The 23640-nt window shown below is 38.7% G+C and overlaps 1 protein-coding gene across 24 annotated transcripts in view; it reads left to right on the top strand.

Moving 5' to 3' along the window:
• The window catches only part of nrg2a (neuregulin 2a), a 183622-nt gene that overhangs the window by 121539 nt on the left and 38443 nt on the right, over positions 1-23640 (top strand). For all 24 annotated transcript variants that reach the window (XR_008139019.1, XR_008139018.1, XR_008139013.1 and 21 more), the window contains exon 5: positions 13474-13550. Coding sequence is in view for 2 of the 24 variants with exons in the window: in XM_052520802.1 (XP_052376762.1) it covers positions 13474-13550 (77 nt within the window). In the remaining 22 variants the exon portion in view is untranslated. The remainder of the gene's footprint in view (positions 1-13473; positions 13551-23640) is intronic.

Genomic DNA, 23640 nt, shown 5'->3' with positions numbered 1-23640 from the left:
CACCCCTCTATCACCCCATCTATCACTCCTCTATCACCCCATCTATCACCCCATCTATCCTCCCTCTATCACCCCATCTATCACCCCATCTATCACCCCTCTATCACCCCATCTATCATCCCATCTATCACCCCATTTATCACCCCATCTATCACCCCATCTATCCTCCCTCTATCACCCCATCTATCACCCCTCTATCACCCCATCTATCACCCCTCTTTCACCCCATCTATCCTCCCTCTATCATCCCATCTATCACCCCATCTATCACCCCATCTATCCTCTCATCTATCACCCCATTTATCGTCCCTCTATCACCCCTCTATCACCCCTCTATCACCCCATCTATCATCCCATCTATCATCCCATCTATCACCCCATCTATCCTCCCTCTATCACCCCTCTATAATCCTGTTTATCCTCCCTCTATCACCCATCTATCACCCTGTCTATCCCCCCTCTATCACCCACCACCCCCTCTATCATCCTGTATATCCTCCCTCTATCACCCCATCTATCACCCCTCAATCACCCCATCTATCCCCCACTATCACCCCAACTGTATCCCCTCTATCCCCCCTCTATCACCCCATACCCCTCTCTATCACCCAATCCATCTACCTCTATCCCCCCTCGATCACCACATCTATCCCCCTCTATCACCCTGTCTATCCCCCCTCTATTACCCCATCCTTCCTCCCTCTTTGCAACCCCCCTCCATGATCTCTCACAGAAGCACCAGTAGAGCAGAGCAGAGCAGAGCAGAGCAGAGAAGGAAGGCACTGCCCGTATATACAGAAATCTCTTTCATGTATACTTCCATTGCTGATGAGGAGGATGGATGGTCATGGTTCTCAGCCCACGTTTAGCGTGCAGGAGCCTCGCACGTGATGTAATGGTTCACTGGTTTAGTAGGGAAACAAATATTTACGCCAGTCAGAAACCTCGAGCGAGGAAAATATAATTATTGCTTACATCTCAAGGCCTTTGAAAAGGGGGTCAGATTAATCAAGAGCGCTAAGGACATTTTGTTATTGGAAGATACGTTGTGGGGTGATAGAGGGGGATAGACATGGTGATAGAGGGGGGATACGTTTTTCTATTGATTGTGAATGTGGGAACGATGAGCTTTCCTGCTATCAGATTCTGAGTCATGTACTCAATGTTCTGTATGCCAGGGTGAGCATGTTGAGGTGCATTTCCTTACTTCCACGTTGAAATGTGCCAATATAAGTTCATGTTTGGGTGTGCAGAAGCTGTACCATAACATCATTATGAAGCTGTACTATAACAACATTATGAATCTGTACTATAACAACATTATGAAGCTGTACTATAACATTATGAAGCTGTACTATAACAACATTATGAAGCTGTACTATAACATTATGAAGCTGTACTATAACATCATTATGAAGCTGTACTATAACAACATTATGAATCTGTACTATAACAACATTATGAATCTGTACTATAACATTATGAAGCTGTACTATAACATTATGAAGCTGTACTATAACAACATTATGAAGCTGTACCATAACAACATTATGAAGCTGTACCATAACAACATTATGAAGCTGTACCATAACATCATTATGAATCTGTACTATAACATTATGAAGCTGTACTATAACATTATGAAGCTGTACTATAACAACATTATGAAGCTGTACCATAACAACATTATGAAGCTGTACTATAACATTATGAAGCTGTACTATAACAACATTATGAAGCTGTACTATAACATTATGAAGCTGTACTATAACAACATTATGAAGCTGAACTATAACATCATTATGAATCTGTACCATAACAACATTATGAAGCTGTACTATAACAACATTATGAAGCTGTACTACAACATTATGAAGCGGTACTATAACATCATTATGAAGCTGTACTATAACAACATTATGAAGCTGTACTATAACATTATGAAGCGGTACTATAACATCATTATGAAGCTGTACCATAACAACATTATGAAGCTGTACTATAACATTATGAAGCTGTACTATAACATTATGAAGCTGTACTATAACAACATTATGAAGCTGTACTATAACAACATTATGAAGCTGTACTATAACATTATGAAGCTGTACTATAACATTATGAAGCTGTACCATAACAACATTATGAAGCTGTACTATAACAACATTATGAAGCTGTACCATAACAACATTATGAAGCTGTACCATAACAACATTATGAAGCTGTACTATAACATTATGAAGCTGTACTATAACAACATTATGAAGCTGTACTATAACATTATGAAGCTGTACTATAACAACATTATGAAGCTGTACTATAACATTATGAAGCTGTACTATAATATTATGAAGCTGTACTATAACAACATTATGAAGCTGTACCATAACAACATTATGAAGCTGTACTATAACAACATTATGAAGCTGTACCATAACATTATGAAGCTGTACTATAACAACATTATGAAGCTGTACCATAACAACATTATGAAGCTGTACCATAACAACATTATGAAGCATTATGAAGCTGTACTATAATATTATGAAGCTGTACCATAACAACATTATGAAGCTGTACTATAACATCATTATGAAGCTGTACCATAACAACATTATGAAGCTGTACTATAACAACATTATGAAGCTGTACTATAACAACATTATGAAGCTGTACTATAACATTATGAAGCGGTACTATAACATCATTATGAAGCTGTACCATAACAACATTATGAAGCTGTACTATAACATTATGAAGCTGTACTATAACATTATGAAGCTGTACTATAACAACATTATGAAGCTGTACTATAACAACATTATGAAGCTGTACTATAACATTATGAAGCTGTACTATAACATTATGAAGCTGTACCATAACAACATTATGAAGCTGTACTATAACAACATTATGAAGCTGTACCATAACAACATTATGAAGCTGTACCATAACAACATTATGAAGCTGTACTATAACATTATGAAGCTGTACTATAACAACATTATGAAGCTGTACTATAACATTATGAAGCTGTACTATAACAACATTATGAAGCTGTACTATAACATTATGAAGCTGTACTATAACATTATGAAGCTGTACTATAACAACATTATGAAGCTGTACCATAACAACATTATGAAGCTGTACTATAACAACATTATGAAGCTGTACCATAACATTATGAAGCTGTACTATAACAACATTATGAAGCTGTACCATAACAACATTATGAAGCTGTACCATAACAACATTATGAAGCTGTACTATAATATTATGAAGCTGTACCATAACAACATTATGAAGCTGTACTATAACATCATTATGAAGCTGTACTATAACAACATTATGAAGCTGTACTATAACATTATGAAGCTCTACTATAACATTTTGAAGCTGTACCATAACAACATTATGAAGCTGTACTATAACATTATGAAGCTGTACTATAACAACATTATGAAGCTGTACTATAACATTATGAAGCTGTACTATAACAACATTATGAAGCTGTACTATAACATTATGAAGCTGTACTATAATATTATGAAGCTGTACTATAACAACATTATGAAGCTGTACCATAACAACATTATGAAGCTGTACTATAACAACATTATGAAGCTGTACCATAACATTATGAAGCTGTACTATAACAACATTATGAAGCTGTACCATAACAACATTATGAAGCTGTACCATAACAACATTATGAAGCTGTACTATAATATTATGAAGCTGTACCATAACAACATTATGAAGCTGTACTATAACATCATTATGAAGCTGTACCATAACAACATTATGAAGCTGTACTATAACAACATTATGAAGCTGTACTATAACAACATTATGAAGCTGTACTATAACATTATGAAGCGGTACTATAACATCATTATGAAGCTGTACCATAACAACATTATGAAGCTGTACTATAACATTATGAAGCTGTACTATAACATTATGAAGCTGTACTATAACAACATTATGAAGCTGTACTATAACAACATTATGAAGTACTATAACAACATTATGAAGCTGTACTATAACATTATGAAGCTGTACTATAACATTATGAAGCTGTACCATAACAACATTATGAAGCTGTACTATAACAACATTATGAAGCTGTACCATAACAACATTATGAAGCTGTACCATAACAACATTATGAAGCTGTACTATAACATTATGAAGCTGTACTATAACAACATTATGAAGCTGTACTATAACATTATGAAGCTGTACTATAACAACATTATGAAGCTGTACTATAACATTATGAAGCTGTACTATAACATTATGAAGCTGTACTATAACAACATTATGAAGCTGTACCATAACAACATTATGAAGCTGTACTATAACAACATTATGAAGCTGTACCATAACATTATGAAGCTGTACTATAACAACATTATGAAGCTGTACCATAACAACATTATGAAGCTGTACCATAACAACATTATGAAGCTGTACTATAATATTATGAAGCTGTACCATAACAACATTATGAAGCTGTACTATAACATCATTATGAAGCTGTACTATAACAACATTATGAAGCTGTACTATAACATTATGAAGCTCTACTATAACATTTTGAAGCTGTACCATAACAACATTATGAAGCTGTACTATAACATTATGAAGCTGTACTATAACATTATGAAGCTGTACTATAACAACATTATGAAGCTGTACTATAACATTATGAAGCTGTACTATAACATTATGAAGCTGTACTATAACATCATTATGAAGCTGTACTATAACAACATTATGAAGCTGTACTATAACATTATGAAGCTCTACTATAACATTTTGAAGCTGTACCATAACAACATTATGAAGCTGTACTATAACATTATGAAGCTGTACTATAACATTATGAAGCTGTACTATAACATTATGAAGCTGTACTATAACATTATGAAGCTGTACTATAACAACATTATGAAGCTGTACTATAACATTATGAAGCTGTACTATAACAACATTATGAAGCTGTACCATAACAACATTATGAAGCTGTACTATAACATTATGAAGCTGTACTATAACATTATGAAGCTGTACTATAACATTTTGAAGCTGTACTATAACAACATTATGAAGCTGTACTATAACAACATTATGAAGCTGTACTATAACAACATTATGAAGCTGTACTATAACAACATTATGAAGCTGTACTATAACAACATTATGAAGCTGTACCATAACAACATTATGAAGCTGTACTATAACATTATGAAGCTGTACTATAACATTATGAAGCATTATGAAGCTGTACCATAACAACATTATGAAGCTGTACTATAACATTATGAAGCACTTAACAACATTATGAAGCTGTACTATAACAACATTATGAAGCTGTACTATAACAACATTATGAAGCTGTACTATAACAACATTATGAAGCTGTACCATAACAACATTATGAAGCTGTACTATAACATTATGAAGCTGTACTATAACAACATTATGAAGCTGTACTATAACAACATTATGAAGCTGTACCATAACAACATTATGAAGCTGTACCATAACAACATTATGAAGCTGTACTATAATATTATGAAGCTGTACCATAACAACATTATGAAGCTGTACTATAACATCATTATGAAGCTGTACCATAACAACATTATGAAGCTGTACTATAACAACATTATGAAGCTGTACTATAACAACATTATGAAGCTGTACTATAACATTATGAAGCGGTACTATAACATCATTATGAAGCTGTACCATAACAACATTATGAAGCTGTACTATAACATTATGAAGCTGTACTATAACATTATGAAGCTGTACTATAACAACATTATGAAGCTGTACTATAACAACATTATGAAGCTGTACTATAACATTATGAAGCTGTACTATAACATTATGAAGCTGTACTATAACAACATTATGAAGCTGTACTATAACAACATTATGAAGCTGTACCATAACAACATTATGAAGCTGTACTATAACAACATTATGAAGCTGTACTATAACAACATTATGAAGCTGTACTATAACAACTGTATTATGAAGCTGTACTATAACATTATGAAGCTGTACTATAACAACATTATGAAGCTGTACTATAACATTATGAAGCTGTACTATAACATTATGAAGCTGTACTATAACAACATTATGAAGCTGTACCATAACAACATTATCCAATTTGTAAGTCGCTCTGGATAAGAGCGTCTGCTAAATGACTTAAATGTTAAATGTAAATGAAGCTGTACTATAACAACATTATGAAGCTGTACCATAACATTATGAAGCTGTACTATAACAACATTATGAAGCTGTACCATAACAACATTATGAAGCTGTACCATAACAACATTATGAAGCTGTACTATAATATTATGAAGCTGTACCATAACAACATTATGAAGCTGTACTATAACATCATTATGAAGCTGTACTATAACAACATTATGAAGCTGTACTATAACATTATGAAGCTCTACTATAACATTTTGAAGCTGTACCATAACAACATTATGAAGCTGTACTATAACATTATGAAGCTGTACTATAACATTATGAAGCTGTACTATAACAACATTATGAAGCTGTACTATAACATTATGAAGCTGTACTATAACATTATGAAGCTGTACTATAACATCATTATGAAGCTGTACTATAACAACATTATGAAGCTGTACTATAACATTAAGAAGCTCTACTATAACATTTATGAAGCTGTACTATAACATAACAACATTATGAAGCTGTACTATAACATTATGAAGCTGTACTATAACATTATGAAGCTGTACTATAACATTATGAAGCTGTACTATAACATTATGAAGCTGTACTATAACAACATTATGAAGCTGTACTATAACATTATGAAGCTGTACTATAACAACATTATGAAGCTGTACCATAACAACATTATGAAGCTGTACTATAACATTATGAAGCTGTACTATAACATGTACTATAACATTATGAAGCTGTACCATAACAACATTTGAAGCTGTACTATAACATTTATGAAGCTGTACTATAACAACATTATGAAGCTGTACTATAACAACATTATGAAGCTGTACTATAACAACATTATGAAGCTGTACTATAACAACATTATGAAGCTGTACTATAACAACATTATGAAGCTGTACCATAACAACATTATGAAGCTGTACTATAACATTATGAAGCTGTACTATAACAACATTATGAAGCTGTACCATAACAACATTATGAAGCTGTACTATAACAACATTATGAAGCTGTACTATAACATTATGAAGCTGTACTATAACATTATGAAGCTGTACTATAACATCATTATGAAGCTGTACTATAACAACATTATGAAGCTGTACTATAACATTATGAAGCTCTACTATAACATTTTGAAGCTGTACCATAACAACATTATGAAGCTGTACTATAACATTATGAAGCTGTACTATAACATTATGAAGCTGTACTATAACATTATGAAGCTGTACTATAACATTATGAAGCTGTACTATAACAACATTATGAAGCTGTACTATAACATTATGAAGCTGTACTATAACAACATTATGAAGCTGTACCATAACAACATTATGAAGCTGTACTATAACATTATGAAGCTGTACTATAACATTATGAAGCTGTACTATAACATTTTGAAGCTGTACTATAACAACATTATGAAGCTGTACTATAACAACATTATGAAGCTGTACTATAACAACATTATGAAGCTGTACTATAACAACATTATGAAGCTGTACCATAACAACATTATGAAGCTGTACTATAACATTATGAAGCTGTACTATAACAACATTATGAAGCTGTACCATAACAACATTATGAAGCTGTACTATAACATTATGAAGCTGTACTATAACAACATTATGAAGCTGTACTATAACAACATTATGAAGCTGTACTATAACAACATTATGAAGCTGTACCATAACAACATTATGAAGCTGTACTATAACATTATGAAGCTGTACTATAACATTATGAAGCTGTACTATAACATTATGAAGCTGTACTATAACAACATTATGAAGCTGTACTATAACATTATGAAGCTGTACTATAACAACATTATGAAGCTGTACCATAACAACATTATGAAGCTGTACTATAACATTATGAAGCTGTACTATAACAACATTATGAAGCTGTACTATAACATTATGAAGCTGTACCATAACAACATTATGAAGCTGTACTATAACAACATTATGAAGCTGTACTATAACATTATGAAGCTGTACTATAACAACATTATGAAGCTGTACCATAACAACATTATGAAGCTGTACTATAACAACATTATGAAGCTGTACTATAACATTATGAAGCTGTACCATAACAACATTATGAAGCTGTACTATAACATTATGAAGCTGTACTATAACATTATGAAGCTGTACCATAACAACATTATGAAGCTGTACTATAACATTATGAAGCTGTACTATAACATTATGAAGCTGTACTATAACATCATTATGAATCTGTACCATAACAACATTATGAAGCTGTACTATAACATTATGAAGCTGTACTATAACTGCATATGCAAGAATGTGCATAAAGTATATGGGTTTGTATTCTGGGTGTTGTCATTGCAAAAAACATGTCCTTGCAGCAAGCTCAAAACACGTAAATGTTTATGATGCTATCCCGTATCGTGACAGTTAGCATCAATATGACAGTCTGTGCTGGAGAACGAGTGGTGTGCTGTTGTGTTTGACATCTCTACAGTTTCAGTATCACATCCTAGCATAGTGTGCTTTGGTCCATTATGTAAACAGCATGTGCTTCCATGTTGGTCTACGATGAAGAATAGTGTGTAGGTCCACTGGCCAGCCGTTGTGTGTGTTCTGCTGGCTCCAGCAACACTGCTCAGCCAGCAGTGAGGACATGGCTGCAACAGCCATTCAATAAGCTGTGTACAAATTGGAGGGAGCAATAACTCAATTGCTGCAGCTAATTCACTCACGGTCGAGGCACGGGTCCAGAAGAGTTGGATAATGCAGTGGAGGCCTGCGGGGAATTGTTGCCCCAAAGCCATCTCATTCAATATAGGCCAGGCTTCAGCCGGTATTACTCATCTGCTGAACAAGTCCGGCCGACAGCTGGCCCTATTTGAATGTCCGGATCCTTCACTTTGAAATATATAGTTCTTCAGAGGGGAAGGAAAAGTTTAACGAATGACCCTGAAGGTAATCCAGTAGCACTGTAGTTCATGGCATGTTACACAGTATCAGCCACATTAGCAACGTCTGCTCAATAAAGATTCCTGCAGGTCGGGGACAAGAAAACAGACAGGAACAGTGAATAATATGAGTCGGGATCAGGTACAGTCTGTACTGTAGGTCAGAGGTACATGTTCGACTCATCAGGCCAATATTGTTCATGGAGGACGAAGAAGAACCCCCATCAGACATCTGACTGCTAATTGCCTTTGGGGTCATTACTGTGTCTTTAGTCTAATGGGTTTGTTCTGCTGCAATGCTTGTGTGCTATGTGCTGTGTTCTTGGTTTATGTTGAAAGAAGATATTTAATCCTGTTTAAAAACCTCAAACCGATATAGATTTCTTTCAATGTGTGCTCAATTTGTACACCGTTTCCTTAATGAGGACAGATTTCAACATTTGTAGATTTTACAGTGACAGTGCATTGGTCTTAGTCATTTCTCCAGCAGTCTTTCCCTATTATTGTGTGATCCTCCATTTAACATATCACTCAGTATGAGTCATTAGACATGATGGAATATCATAATATTTCTGGGAGACATTTTCGAAATGTCATAAATCACCAGGAATGACCTCTGGTGGATTAACGGTCCTGTTGGTGGAGAGAGAGTGTGGAATGTTGGCACCCCTCAATGAACCACACATCCTGATTCGTTGAGAGAGAGGGAGAGGGGAGAGGGGGCTACGGAGACACAAGAAGAAGAAGAAGAAGAATAGAATGATTGGGAGAGGGGGCTGCAGCAGTGTTTTTGATTAAGTGGACAGGTGTCACCATAAATATCTGTCTGGTGGTTGAGGATGAAGAGAAGCCCATATAGAGAGGTGTACCAAAATGACAGATGACCATGGCGGTATAGAGGACTAAGTTATGAGGCTACTCCTGAATTACTATTGGTGTTGTATGTGGTGTGCTTTCTGGCGCCTCGTGATGGCCGCAGCATCACCCGAGTGTGAGTTGAATGTTGGTAGTAGTGAAGAGTAGCTAGCTAGCCTCTAGTCCAGTTGCTAGTACGGAACTCTCACTTCATCTGACTGAGTCCTACTACAAAGCCACAGATAGTGTGAATGGTCGAGACACCATGATGACAACGTGCTGCCTCCCGCCTCCCTTGCTTCCGGCTCTTCTCTTTGAACACCTCCTCCCTGCGCTGACCTCAATCAAGCCATGAACATTCTCAACCTTTAGTCTCTTGACTGTCGATCGACTCATGATGAATAATTATGTTGTTTTTAAATTGCTTGTTTTTTTGTTTTTGTTGCTTTACAGCACTTTGAAATGTTCTTTATGTACAGCAGTGTAAAAGTTGAATCAATGATAATTATTATTGCTATTATTATAAACATGGTTGTTGTGGTTCATGAGCAAACTCAACAGAGCTTTGCCAACATGAAAGAGGCGTGACAGTGTAACTCTGGATGTCAACTGTCTTCACCATATCCAATGCACTCCTCTCCACCAGACATGTAGAAAGGCCAGGGAACAAAGACGCGGGCACAGAGAGAGACATGAAAGGGCAATAAAAGTCTCCCAGGACATCATGGCCAAAATGATATGTGGTTGCTATATGATGAAGTGCACAGGCAGGGGGCCTACTGCGTTTTATTACCAGGATAATAAAGGTTCAACATATGTAACAGAATGAGTTCTCTTCTATACAGGACCCAAGTCAAATGATGCAGGGCTATTTGCAACCCCATGGGAAGAAGGAAGAGGCCAAGAGGTTAGAAAGAGAGGGGGATGGTGTGATTGGAGGGGGGGTTGTTTCATCCCTGTGGGTTGGTTTCCCCATGCACCCCCCTACCTCCCTGGTGGGGCACTTGAGGACACATATAGGCCCACCCCTCTGGCACTCTCAATCAGGGGAACATTAGTCCATGACCTCTGCCTTTCTCACTGGTGTACCTGTCAGTTATAACAGCATTAGATGAGGAGGTGGGGACGGGCGGCCTAATATCTGCAACATTGAGGATATTAGGAGAGAGGGAGAGGAAGAGACAGAGTGGAGGAAAAGGGAATGTTTTTGTATTTTGAACAGTGTACCCTCCTACTACGTCTGCCAGCCATGTCTACAGACAGTCACGGACAACAAAGGGAAAACCAGCCACGTCGCGGACACTGACGTCTTGCTTCCGGACAAACTAAACACCTTCTTTGAGGATTACACAGTGCCACCGATGCGGCCCACTTCCAAGGACTGTGTGCTCTCCTTCTCCGTGGCCGACGTGAGTGAGACATTTAAGCGTGTTAACCCTCACAAAATTGCCGGCCCAGACGGCATCCTTAGCCGTGACCTCAGACCGTGCGCAGACCAGCTGGCTGCAGTGTTTACGGATATATTCAATCTCTCCCTATGTCTGTTGTCCCCGCATGCTTCAAGATGTCCACCGCTGTTCCTGCTCAGTAGCACTCACTTCTGTCATCAAGTACTTTGAGAGACTAGTCAAGGATCATAACACCTCTATATTACCTGATACTGATACTGTACAGTAGACCTGCAAACTGCCCTATCCCATCTGGACAAGAGGAATACCTATGTAAGAATGCTGTTCATTGACTATAGCTCAGCATTCAACACCATAGTGCCCTCCAAGCTCATCGTTAAGCTCGAAGCCCTGGGTCTGAACCCTGCCCTGGACTTCCTGACGGGCCGCCCCCTGTTGGTGAAGATAGGAAACAACACCTTCACTTCGCTGATCCTCAACACTGGGGCCCCACAAGGATGGACTTGAAACAGCAGAGGGAACACCCCCCTATTTTGACGGGACCGCAGGGAAAAATGTGGAAGCTTCAAGTTCCTCGGCGTACACATCACTGACAAATTGAAATGGTCCACCCACACAACCTCAGGAGGCTGAAGATATTTGGCTTGGCACCTAAAACCCTCACAAACTTTTATAGACGCACAATTGAGAGCATCCTGTAGGGCTGTATCACCAGTGGTACGGCAACTGCACCGCCCACAACCGCAGGGCTCTCCAGAGGATGGTGCGGTCTGCAAAACGCATCCCCGGGGGCAAGCTACCTGCCCTCCAGGACACCAACAGCACCCGATGTCACAGGAAGGCCAAAAAGCTCATCAAGATCACCACTGCCTGTTCACCCCGCTACCATTCAGAAGGCGAGGTCAGTACAGGTGCATCAAAAATGGGACTGAGAGATTGAACAACAGCTTCTATCTCAAGGCCATCAGACTGTTAAATAGCCATCAATAGTACATTAGAGGCTGCTGCCCTATATACATAGACTTGACATCACTGGCCACTTTAATAATGGAACACGAGTCACTTTAATAATGTTTACATATCTTGCATTGCGCATCTCATATGTATATACTGTATTATATCCTATTCTGCTGTAGCTTAATCAATGCCGTGCTGACCTTACTCGTCCAAATATTTATATATTCTTAATTCCATTTCTTTACTTTAGATTGTGTGTATTGTTAGATAATTACTTGTTTGATATTACTGCGCTGTTTTTAGAGCTAGAAATACTAGATTTTCACTTCACCCGCAATAACATCTGCTAAACACGTGTCTGTGACAAATAACATTTGATATGATCTAATTTGATTGTTTTATAGTGTCATCCAATGCAAAGTGCCATCCAATGCAAAGGAAGAGTTTGTTTAAGTGATGGTTCACTCCAGAATCCAGATGTTTTGAGCCCTTCTAAAGTTGTCTAATGTTTTGCCATGAGCCCATATCCTATATGATCTATTGTTTGATCCAGCTATATGCCTCAGTCCCAATGTTTCCATGTCTATGCTTCTATGTTACCTGATTCTCTACCAACAGGCGCTGTTGGATGCAGCTACAGTTCGTTTGCTAAGAACTGGTGGTGTGGAAATGTTGCCTTCGTGAGCATACATGTTCCTACCAGTGTTAATGTGTTTGAACACATGACACTATTGATTGTTAGATGATACAGATAGACTAGGATGGTAGAGATCATTGAGTCCTCATGGACCTCATGGTCAACTGCCTTCTATTCAGCAAGAGACATTCACTCTTGTTGAGTGGCACTCACTTCTAACCCAATTACTTGACTGAGTAAGCCAAAACCTAGTGATGCTTTTTAGTGTAATGTTTCTGGACCACCCTATTGCATATTGTAATGTAACCTCTCTTTCAGGCCTTCACCAGTAACGTGTGTACAGACTTCACTACTGCGTTTTTCATATCATGTTGTCCCCCTCTCCTCCTCCCCAGATGTCCAGATGGATTCTTCGGCCAGCGGTGTTTGCAAACAGAGCCGCTGCGGTTGCGCATGCCCAATCCTTACAAAAGTATGTTCACATGACACCAACAGCTGAGAACAGAGTCACGTTGTCACTGGGCTTCCTCTATGGTCCTCTTCCTCCTCCTTCCTCTCAGGTCAAAGCCATGGGTGGTGCGCGGCACAACAGTGTCACCGGTGGGATCGCTTTGCTTCTACTGTCCCTGGTGTTGCTGCGGTTCTAATTCAGTTTTCTTCTGCTTCTTTCTTTCTCTGTCTTTCTCCTTTCATTTCCTCTCTGTCTCTTGTTCATATCCTCTCCTCTCGATACCCTCCATCTCTGCTCTCTCTCTCTCACTCCCTCCTCCCTCCCTTCTCCCTTCTTCCTCCCTTCTTCCTCCCTCCCTCCTCCCTCCCTTCTCCCTTCTTCCTCCCTTCCTCCCTCCCTTCTGCCTTCCTCCTCCCTCCCACCTCCCTCTCTGTTTGTGGTTTTGTTTCTTTCCATCAGGTGTCCGAATGACTTTACTGGTGATCGCTGTCAAAACTACGTCATGGCCAGTTTCTACCGTATGTCCATTTCCTCTTCTGTCTATCTATCTGCCTGTCTGTCTGTCTGTCTGTCTAGCTGCCTGTCTGTCTGTCTGTCTGTCTGTCTGTCTGCCTGCCTGCCTGCCTGCCTGCCTGCCTGCCTGCCTGCCTGCCTGCCTGCCTGCCTGCCTGCCTGCCTGCCTGTCTGTCTGTCTGTCTGTCTGTCTGTCTGTCTGTCTGTCTGTCTGTCTGTCTGTCTGTCTGTCTCTCCTGCATGTGATACAGGATGTTGACATGTGGCAGGACTCTGTGTTGTTTGGTCCTAATAGCCGTTCTCTGCCATCTGTGTGTGTTGACGCATCCCTGCGGCGATGCTCCATTCAGACCAACATCGTTCATTTGTTGATGTTCTAATTTTAAAACAAATGACCGCATTACAGAGAATTAGCGTAGAGATGCATTCACTGGATCCCCTTCAACAAGTTCAGTCGGCATGTGACTTGGTACTGAATGTCCTTGACATTGATATGTACAGTAATTGCATGTGCTCTGCTAGAATGGAATACTTGGATTGCTGTGTGTGTCTCCAGTCAGGGAGAAAACCAAAGTCATTTGTGATAACATTAGTGCTGATCCATGGACAGAAATACCCTGATTATATTGCATTAGTTATCAAACAGGAATGTCAGGTGACATAACTGTTAGGAATAAGACCGATGACGCCTGATTCAGCTTAATGACATTGCCAGTTGTAATACAAATGACATTACAGTCCTAATTGACTGATTACATTAACTGGTCGTTATTCTAATTTCTCTGTATCTTTTGTCAATTTGTTATTGATAAGATAAACTACCCAGGGTACCTTTTGACTATCCATATTGCCCATGGATCATCACTAAATGCAATAGGCAAAATAAGCATGAAGTTATTGCATCACTTCATATGGAACATGCTTGTCTGAATGAAATGCATAGGCAGTATACAATGACAACACCTGTCTGGTCACATCGTGGATCAGGACATGTATGGACAATGCCATTCTTAGTTGTATTCCCTGACCACACACACGCACATACACACACACACACACACACACACACACACACACACACACACACACACACACACACACACACACACACACACACACACACACACACACACACACACACACACACACACACACACACACACACACACACACACACACACACACACACACACACACACACACACACACACACACACACACACACACACACACACACACACACATAGAGCTTACCCTGCTATTCTCCTCACTGTTTCTGCAATAACAAGTCCCAAGCTTTAACAGCAGAATGCCATTCTCACAGTAAAACAACAAACTCTGCCTGCTCTCACAGAGGTCCTCCTCAGCCCTGAGTTCCTGCCCTATAATTACATTACAGTGTAGTATTAAACAGCACTAGTGGCCTGGGGCGACAGATCTTAACCCAACACCAGCGCTTCACATTGGCAACCCCCAGCAAGCCTGTCCATCAACCTCACAATTACACCCAGATTAGAGATGCATGTGGAGAACTTGAGCTCGACAGCTCATCCCTCGAAGCTACTGGCTCTGATGTACAGTTAACTGCCCAAATAAAGGAAACACCAACATATAAAGGGTCTTAAAAGGGTGTTGGGCCACAACGAGCCAGAACAGCTTCAATGGACCTTGGCATAGACTCTACAAGTGTCTGAAACTTTATTGGAGGACTTTATTGACGGAAGGCAACGTAATTCTTACGCAAGAAATTCCATCATTTTGTTGATGGTGGTTTAAAACGCTGTCTCTCAGGCACCACTCCAGAATCTCACATAAGTGTTCAATTGGGTTGAGATCTGGTGACTGAGACAAAACCTACACACCCTTTAAAACCTCTTTGCTCTTGAGAACCCTCTTTCAAAGTCATTGAGATCTCTTCTATCCATTGTAGCCAAAATAATGAGCACCTGGGCATTTTTCAAGTTACAAGTTTTTTTGACAAGTGCACCAATACAGTGAAATGCCTTACAAGCTCTAAACCAACAATGCAGTAATCACCGATGCAGTCATTTTTATACAGGACCTTAAGCATGATAGGATGATAATTGCTTCATTAACTCAGGAACCACACCTGTGTGGAAGCACCTGCTTTCAATACACTTTGTATCCCTCATTTACTCAAGACTTTCCTTTATCATGTAGAGTTATAGTGGCTATCTAGTAGGGTTAATGTGGGGTTATAGTGGTTATCTAGTAGGGTTAATGTGGGGTTATAGTGGTTATCTAGTAGAGTTATAGTGGCTATCTAGTAGGGTTATAGTGGTTATCTAGTAGGGTTAATGTGGGGTTATAGTGGTTATCTAGTAGAGTTATAGTGGCTATCTAGTAGGGTTATAGTGGTTATCTAGTAGGGTTAATGTGGGGTTATAGTGGCTATCTAGTAGGGTTAATGTGGGGTTATAGTGGTTATCTAGTAGGGTTAATGTGGGGTTATAGTGGTTATCTAGTAGGGTTAATGTAGGGTTATAGTGGTTATCTAGTAGGGTTAATGTGGGGTTATAGTGGTTATCTAGTAGGGTTAATGTGGGGTTATAGTGGTTATCTAGTAGGGTTAATGTGGGGTTATAGTGGTTATCTAGTAGGGTTAAGGTAGGGTTATAGTGGTTATCTAGTAGGGTTAAGGTAGGGTTATAGTGGTTATCTAGTAGGGTTAATGTGGGGTTATAGTGGTTATCTAGTAGGGTTAATGTGGGGTTATAGTGGTTATCTAGTAGGGTTAAGGTAGGGTTATAGTGGTTATCTAGTAGGGTTAAGGTAGGGTTATAGTGGTTATCTAGTAGGGTTAATGTGGGGTTATAGTGGTTATCTAGTAGGGTTAATGTAGGGTTATAGTGGTTATCTAGTAGGGTTAATGTAGGGTTATAGTGGTTATCTAGTAGGGTTAATGTGGGGTTATAGTGGTTATCTAGTAGGGTTAATGTAGGGTTATAGTGGTTATCTAGTAGGGTTAATGTGGGGTTATAGTGGTTATCTAGTAGGGTTAAGGTAGGGTTATAGTGGTTATCTAGTAGGGTTAAGGTAGGGTTATAGTGGTTATCTAGTAGGGTTAATGTGGGGTTATAGTGGTTATCTAGTAGGGTTAATGTAGGGTTATAGTGGTTATCTAGTAGGGTTATAGTGGTTATCTAGTAGGGTTAATGTGGGGTTATAGTGGTTATCTAGTAGGGTTAAGGTAGGGTTATAGTGGTTATCTAGTAGGGTTAATGTGGGGTTATAGTGGTTATCTAGTAGGGTTAATGTGGGGTTATAGTGGTTATCTAGTAGGGTTAATGTGGGGTTATAGTGGTTATCTAGTAGGGTTAATGTGGGGTTATAGTGGTTATCTAGTAGGGTTAATGTGGGGTTATAGTGGTTATCTAGTAGGGTTAATGTGGGGTTATAGTGGTTATCTAGTATGGTTAATGTGGGGTTATAGTGGTTATCTAGTAGGGTTAATGTGGGGTTATAGTGGTTATCTAGTAGGGTTAATGTGGGGTTATAGTGGTTATCTAGTAGGGTTAATGTAGGGTTATAGTGGTTATCTAGTAGGGTTAATGTGGGGTTATAGTGGTTATCTAGTAGGGTTAAGGTAGGGTTATAGTGGTTATCTAGTAGGGTTAATGTAGGGTTATAGTGGTTATCTAGTAGGGTTAATGTGGGGTTATAGTGGCTATCTAGTAGGGTTAATGTAGGGTTATAGTGGTTATCTAGTAGGGTTAAGGTAGGGTTATAGTGGTTATCTAGTAGGGTTAATGTAGGGTTATAGTGGCTATCTAGTAGGGTTAATGTGGGGTTATAGTGGTTATCTAGTAGGGTTAATGTGGGGTTATAGTGGTTATCTAGTAGGGTTAATGTAGGGTTATAGTGGTTATCTAGTAGGGTTAATGTGGGGTTATAGTGGCTATCTAGTAGGGTTAATGTAGGGTTATAGTGGTTATCTAGTAGGGTTAATGTGGGGTTATAGTGGTTATCTAGTAGGGTTAATGTAGGGTTATAGTGGTTATCTAGTAGGGTTAATGTGGGGTTATAGTGGCTATCTAGTAGGGTTAATGTGGGGTTATAGTGGTTATCTAGTAGGGTTAATGTGGGGTTATAGTGGTTATCTAGTAGGGTTAAGGTAGGGTTATAGTGGTTATCTAGTAGGGTTAATGTAGGGTTATAGTGGTTATCTAGTAGGGTTAATGTGGGGTTATAGTGGTTATCTAGTAGGGTTAATGTGGGGTTATAGTGGCTATCTAGTAGGGTTAATGTAGGGTTATAGTGGTTATCTAGTAGGGTTAATGTGGGGTTATAGTGGTTATCTAGTAGGGTTAATGTAGGGTTATAGTGGTTATCTAGTAGGGTTAATGTGGGGTTATAGTGGCTATCTAGTAGGGTTAATGTGGGGTTATAGTGGTTATCTAGTAGGGTTAATGTGGGGTTATAGTGGTTATCTAGTAGGGTTAAGGTAGGGTTATAGTGGTTATCTAGTAGGGTTAATGTAGGGTTATAGTGGTTATCTAGTAGGGTTAATGTGGGGTTATAGTGGTTATCTAGTAGGGTTAATGTGGGGTTATAGTGGTTATCTAGTAGGGTTATAGTGGTTATCTAGGTTATCTAGTAGGGTTAATGTGGGGTTATAGTGGCTATCTAGTAGGGTTAATGTGGGGTTATAGTGGTTATCTAGTAGGGTTAATGTGGGGTTATAGTGGTTATCTAGTAGGGTTAATGTGGGGTTATAGTGGTTATCTAGTAGGGTTAATGTAGGGTTATAGTGGTTATCTAGTAGGGTTAATGTGGGGTTATAGTGGTTATCTAGTAGGGTTAATGTGGGGTTATAGTGGTTATCTAGTAGGGTTAATGTAGGGTTATAGTGGTTATCTAGTAGGGTTAATGTAGGGTTATAGTGGTTATCTAGTAGGGTTAATGTGGGGTTATAGTGGTTATCTAGTAGGGTTAATGTAGGGTTATAGTGGTTATCTAGTAGGGTTAATGTAGGGTTATAGTGGTTATCTAGTAGGGTTAATGTGGGGTTATAGTGGTTATCTAGTAGGGTTAATGTGGGGTTATAGTGGTTGTCTAGTAGGGTTAATGTAGGGTTATAGTGGTTATCTAGTAGGGTTAATGTAGGGTTATCTAGGTTATCTAGTAGGGTTAATGTAGGGTTATAGTGGTTATCTAGTAGGGTTAATGTAGGGTTATAGTGGTTATCTAGTAGGGTTAATGTGGGGTTATAGTGGTTATCTAGTAGGGTTAATGTGGGGTTATAGTGGTTATCTAGTAGGGTTAATGTGGGGTTATAGTGGTTATCTAGTAGGGTTAATGTGGGGTTATAGTGGTTATCTAGTAGGGTTAATGTAGGGTTATAGTGGTTATCTAGTAGGGTTAATGTGGGGTTATAGTGGTTATCTAGTAGGGTTAATGTGGGGTTATAGTGGTTATCTAGTAGGGTTAATGTAGGGTTATAGTGGTTATCTAGTAGGGTTAATGTGGGGTTATAGTGGTTATCTAGTAGGGTTAATGTGGGGTTATAGTGGTTATCTAGTAGGGTTAATGTGGGGTTATAGTGGTTATCTAGTAGGGTTAATGTAGGGTTATAGTGGTTATCTAGTAGGGTTAATGTGGGGTTATAGTGGTTATCTAGTAGGGTTAATGTGGGGTTATAGTGGTTATCTAGTAGGGTTAATGTGGGGTTATAGTGGCTATCTAGTAGGGTTAATGTGGGGTTATAGTGGTTATCTAGTAGGGTTAATGTGGGGTTATAGTGGTTATCTAGTAGGGTTAATGTGGGGTTATAGTGGCTATCTAGTAGGGTTAATGTGGGGTTATAGTGGTTATCTAGTAGGGTTAATGTGGGGTTATAGTGGTTATCTAGTAGGGTTAATGTGGGGTTATAGTGGCTATCTAGTAGGGTTAATGTGGGGTTATAGTGGTTATCTAGTAGGGTTAATGTGGGGTTATAGTGGTTATCTAGTAGGGTTAATGTGGGGTTATAGTGGCTATCTAGTAGGGTTAATGTGGGGTTATAGTGGTTATCTAGTAGGGTTAATGTGGGGTTATAGTGGTTATCTAGTAGGGTTAATGTGGGGTTATAGTGGTTATCTAGTAGGGTTAATGTGGGGTTATAGTGGTTATCTAGTAGGGTTAATGTAGGGTTATAGTGGTTATCTAGTAGGGTTAATGTGGGGTTATAGTGGTTATCTAGTAGGGTTAATGTAGGGTTATAGTGGTTATCTAGTAGGGTTAATGTAGGGTTATAGTGGTTATCTAGTAGGGTTAATGTGGGGTTATAGTGGTTATCTAGTAGGGTTAATGTAGGGTTATAGTGGTTATCTAGTAGGGTTAATGTAGGGTTATAGTGGTTATCTAGTAGGGTTAATGTGGGGTTATAGTGGTTATCTAGTAGGGTTAATGTAGGGTTATAGTGGTTATCTAGTAGGGTTAATGTAGGGTTATAGTGGTTATCTAGTAGGGTTAATGTAGGGTTATAGTGGTTATCTAGTAGGGTTAATGTGGGGTTATAGTGGTTATCTAGTAGGGTTAATGTAGGGTTATAGTGGTTATCTAGTAGGGTTAATGTGGGGTTATAGTGGTTATCTAGTAGGGTTAATGTGGGGTTATAGTGGCTATCTAGTAGGGTTAATGTAGGGTTATAGTGGTTATCTAGTAGGGTTAATGTGGGGTTATAGTGGTTATCTAGTAGGGTTAATGTAGGGTTATAGTGGTTATCTAGTAGGGTTAATGTGGGGTTATAGTGGCTATCTAGTAGGGTTAATGTAGGGTTATAGTGGTTATCTAGTAGGGTTAATGTGGGGTTATAGTGGTTATCTAGTAGGGTTAATGTAGGGTTATAGTGGCTATCTAGTAGGGTTAATGTAGGGTTATCTAGGTTATCTAGTAGGGTTAATGTAGGGTTATCTAGGTTATCTAGTAGGGTTAATGTAGGGTTATAGTGGTTATCTAGTAGGGTTAATGTAGGGTTATAGTGGTTATCTAGTAGGGTTAATGTGGGGTTATAGTGGTTATCTAGTAGGGTTAATGTGGGGTTATAGTGGTTATCTAGTAGGGTTAATGTGGGGTTATAGTGGTTATCTAGTAGGGTTAATGTGGGGTTATAGTGGTTATCTAGTAGGGTTAATGTAGGGTTATAGTGGTTATCTAGTAGGGTTAATGTGGGGTTATAGTGGTTATCTAGTAGGGTTAATGTGGGGTTATAGTGGTTATCTAGTAGGGTTAATGTAGGGTTATAGTGGTTATCTAGTAGGGTTAATGTGGGGTTATAGTGGTTATCTAGTAGGGTTAATGTGGGGTTATAGTGGTTATCTAGTAGGGTTAATGTGGGGTTATAGTGGTTATCTAGTAGGGTTAATGTGGGGTTATAGTGGTTATCTAGTAGGGTTAATGTGGGGTTATAGTGGTTATCTAGTAGGGTTAATGTGGGGTTATAGTGGTTATCTAGTAGGGTTAATGTGGGGTTATAGTGGCTATCTAGTAGGGTTAATGTGGGGTTATAGTGGTTATCTAGTAGGGTTAATGTGGGGTTATAGTGGTTATCTAGTAGGGTTAATGTGGGGTTATAGTGGCTATCTAGTAGGGTTAATGTGGGGTTATAGTGGTTATCTAGTAGGGTTAATGTGTAGTTATAGTGGTTATCTAGTAGGGTTAATGTGGGGTTATAGTGGCTATCTAGTAGGGTTAATGTGGGGTTATAGTGGTTATCTAGTAGGGTTAATGTGGGGTTATAGTGGTTATCTAGTAGGGTTAATGTGGGGTTATAGTGGTTATCTAGTAGGGTTAATGTGGGGTTATAGTGGTTATCTAGTAGGGTTAATGTGGGGTTATAGTGGTTATCTAGTAGGGTTAATGTGGGGTTATAGTGGTTATCTAGTAGGGTTAATGTGGGGTTATAGTGGTTATCTAGTAGGGTTAATGGTTAATATAGGGTTATAGTGGTTATCTAGTAGGGTTAATGTGGGGTTATAGTGGTTATCTAGTAGGGTTAATGTAGGGTTATAGTGGTTATCTAGTAGGGTTAATGTAGGGTTATAGTGGTTATCTAGTAGGGTTAATGTGGGGTTATAGTGGTTATCTAGTAGGGTTAATGTAGGGTTATAGTGGTTATCTAGTAGGGTTAATGTAGGGTTATAGTGGTTATCTAGTAGGGTTAATGTGGGGTTATAGTGGTTATCTAGTAGGGTTAATGTGGGGTTATAGTGGTTATCTAGTAGGGTTAATGTAGGGTTATAGTGGTTATCTAGTAGGGTTAATGTAGGGTTATAGAGGTTATCTAGTAGGGTTAATGTAGGGTTATAGTGGTTATCTAGTAGGGTTAATGTAGGGTTATAGTGGTTATCTAGTAGGGTTAATGTGGGGTTATAGTGGTTATCTAGTAGGGTTAATGTGGGGTTATAGTGGTTATCTAGTAGGGTTAATGTGGGTTATAGTGGTTATCTAGTAGGGTTAATGTGGGGTTATAGTGGTTATCTAGTAGGGTTAATGTGGGGTTATAGTGGTTATCTAGTAGGGTTAATGTGGGGTTATAGTGGCTATCTAGTAGGGTTAATGTAGGGTTATAGTGGTTATCTAGTAGGGTTAATGTGGGGTTATAGTGGTTATCTAGTAGGGTTAATGTGGGGTTATAGTGGCTATCTAGTAGGGTTAATGTAGGGTTATAGTGGTTATCTAGTAGGGTTAATGTGGGGTTATAGTGGTTATCTAGTAGGGTTAATGTGGGGTTATAGTGGCTATCTAGTAGGGTTAATGTGGGGTTATAGTGGTTATCTAGTAGGGTTAATGTGGGGTTATAGTGGTTATCTAGTAGGGTTAATGTGGGGTTATAGTGGTTATCTAGTAGGGTTAATGTGGGGGTTATAGTGGTTATCTAGTAGGGTTAATGTGGGGTTATAGTGGTTATCTAGTAGGGTTAATGTGGGGTTATAGTGGCTATCTAGTAGGGTTAATGTGGGGTTATAGTGGTTATCTAGTAGGGTTAATGTGGGGTTATAGTGGTTATCTAGTAGGGTTAATGTGGGGTTATAGTGGCTATCTAGTAGGGTTAATGTGGGGTTATAGTGGTTATCTAGTAGGGTTAATGTGGGGTTATAGTGGTTATCTAGTAGGGTTAATGTGGGGTTATAGGTTTAATGTGGGGTTATAGTGGTTATCTAGTAGGGTTAATGTGGGGTTATAGTGGTTATCTAGTAGGGTTAATGTAGGGTTATCTAGGTTATCTAGTAGGGTTAATGTGGGGTTATAGTGGTTATCTAGTAGGGTTAATGTAGGGTTATAGTGGTTATCTAGTAGGGTTAATGTAGGGTTATAGTGGTTATCTAGTAGGGTTAATGTGGGGTTATAGTGGTTATCTAGTAGGGTTAATGTGGGGTTATAGTGGTTATCTAGTAGGGTTAATGTAGGGTTATAGTGGCTATCTAGTAGGGTTAATGTGGGGTTATAGTGGTTATCTAGTAGGGTTAATGTGGGGTTATAGTGGTTATCTAGTAGGGTTAATGTAGGGTTATAGTGGCTATCTAGTAGGGTTAATGTAGAGTTATAGTGGCTATCTAGTAGGGTTAATGTGGGGTTATCTAGGTTATCTAGTAGG

Source organism: Oncorhynchus keta, chromosome 6 (genome assembly GCF_023373465.1).
Source record: "Oncorhynchus keta strain PuntledgeMale-10-30-2019 chromosome 6, Oket_V2, whole genome shotgun sequence".
In the NCBI taxonomy this organism is placed as follows: Eukaryota; Metazoa; Chordata; class Actinopteri; order Salmoniformes; family Salmonidae; genus Oncorhynchus; species Oncorhynchus keta.
Note: the sequence above shows the minus strand (reverse complement) of the source record. Positions and strands in the feature narration are given on the sequence as shown.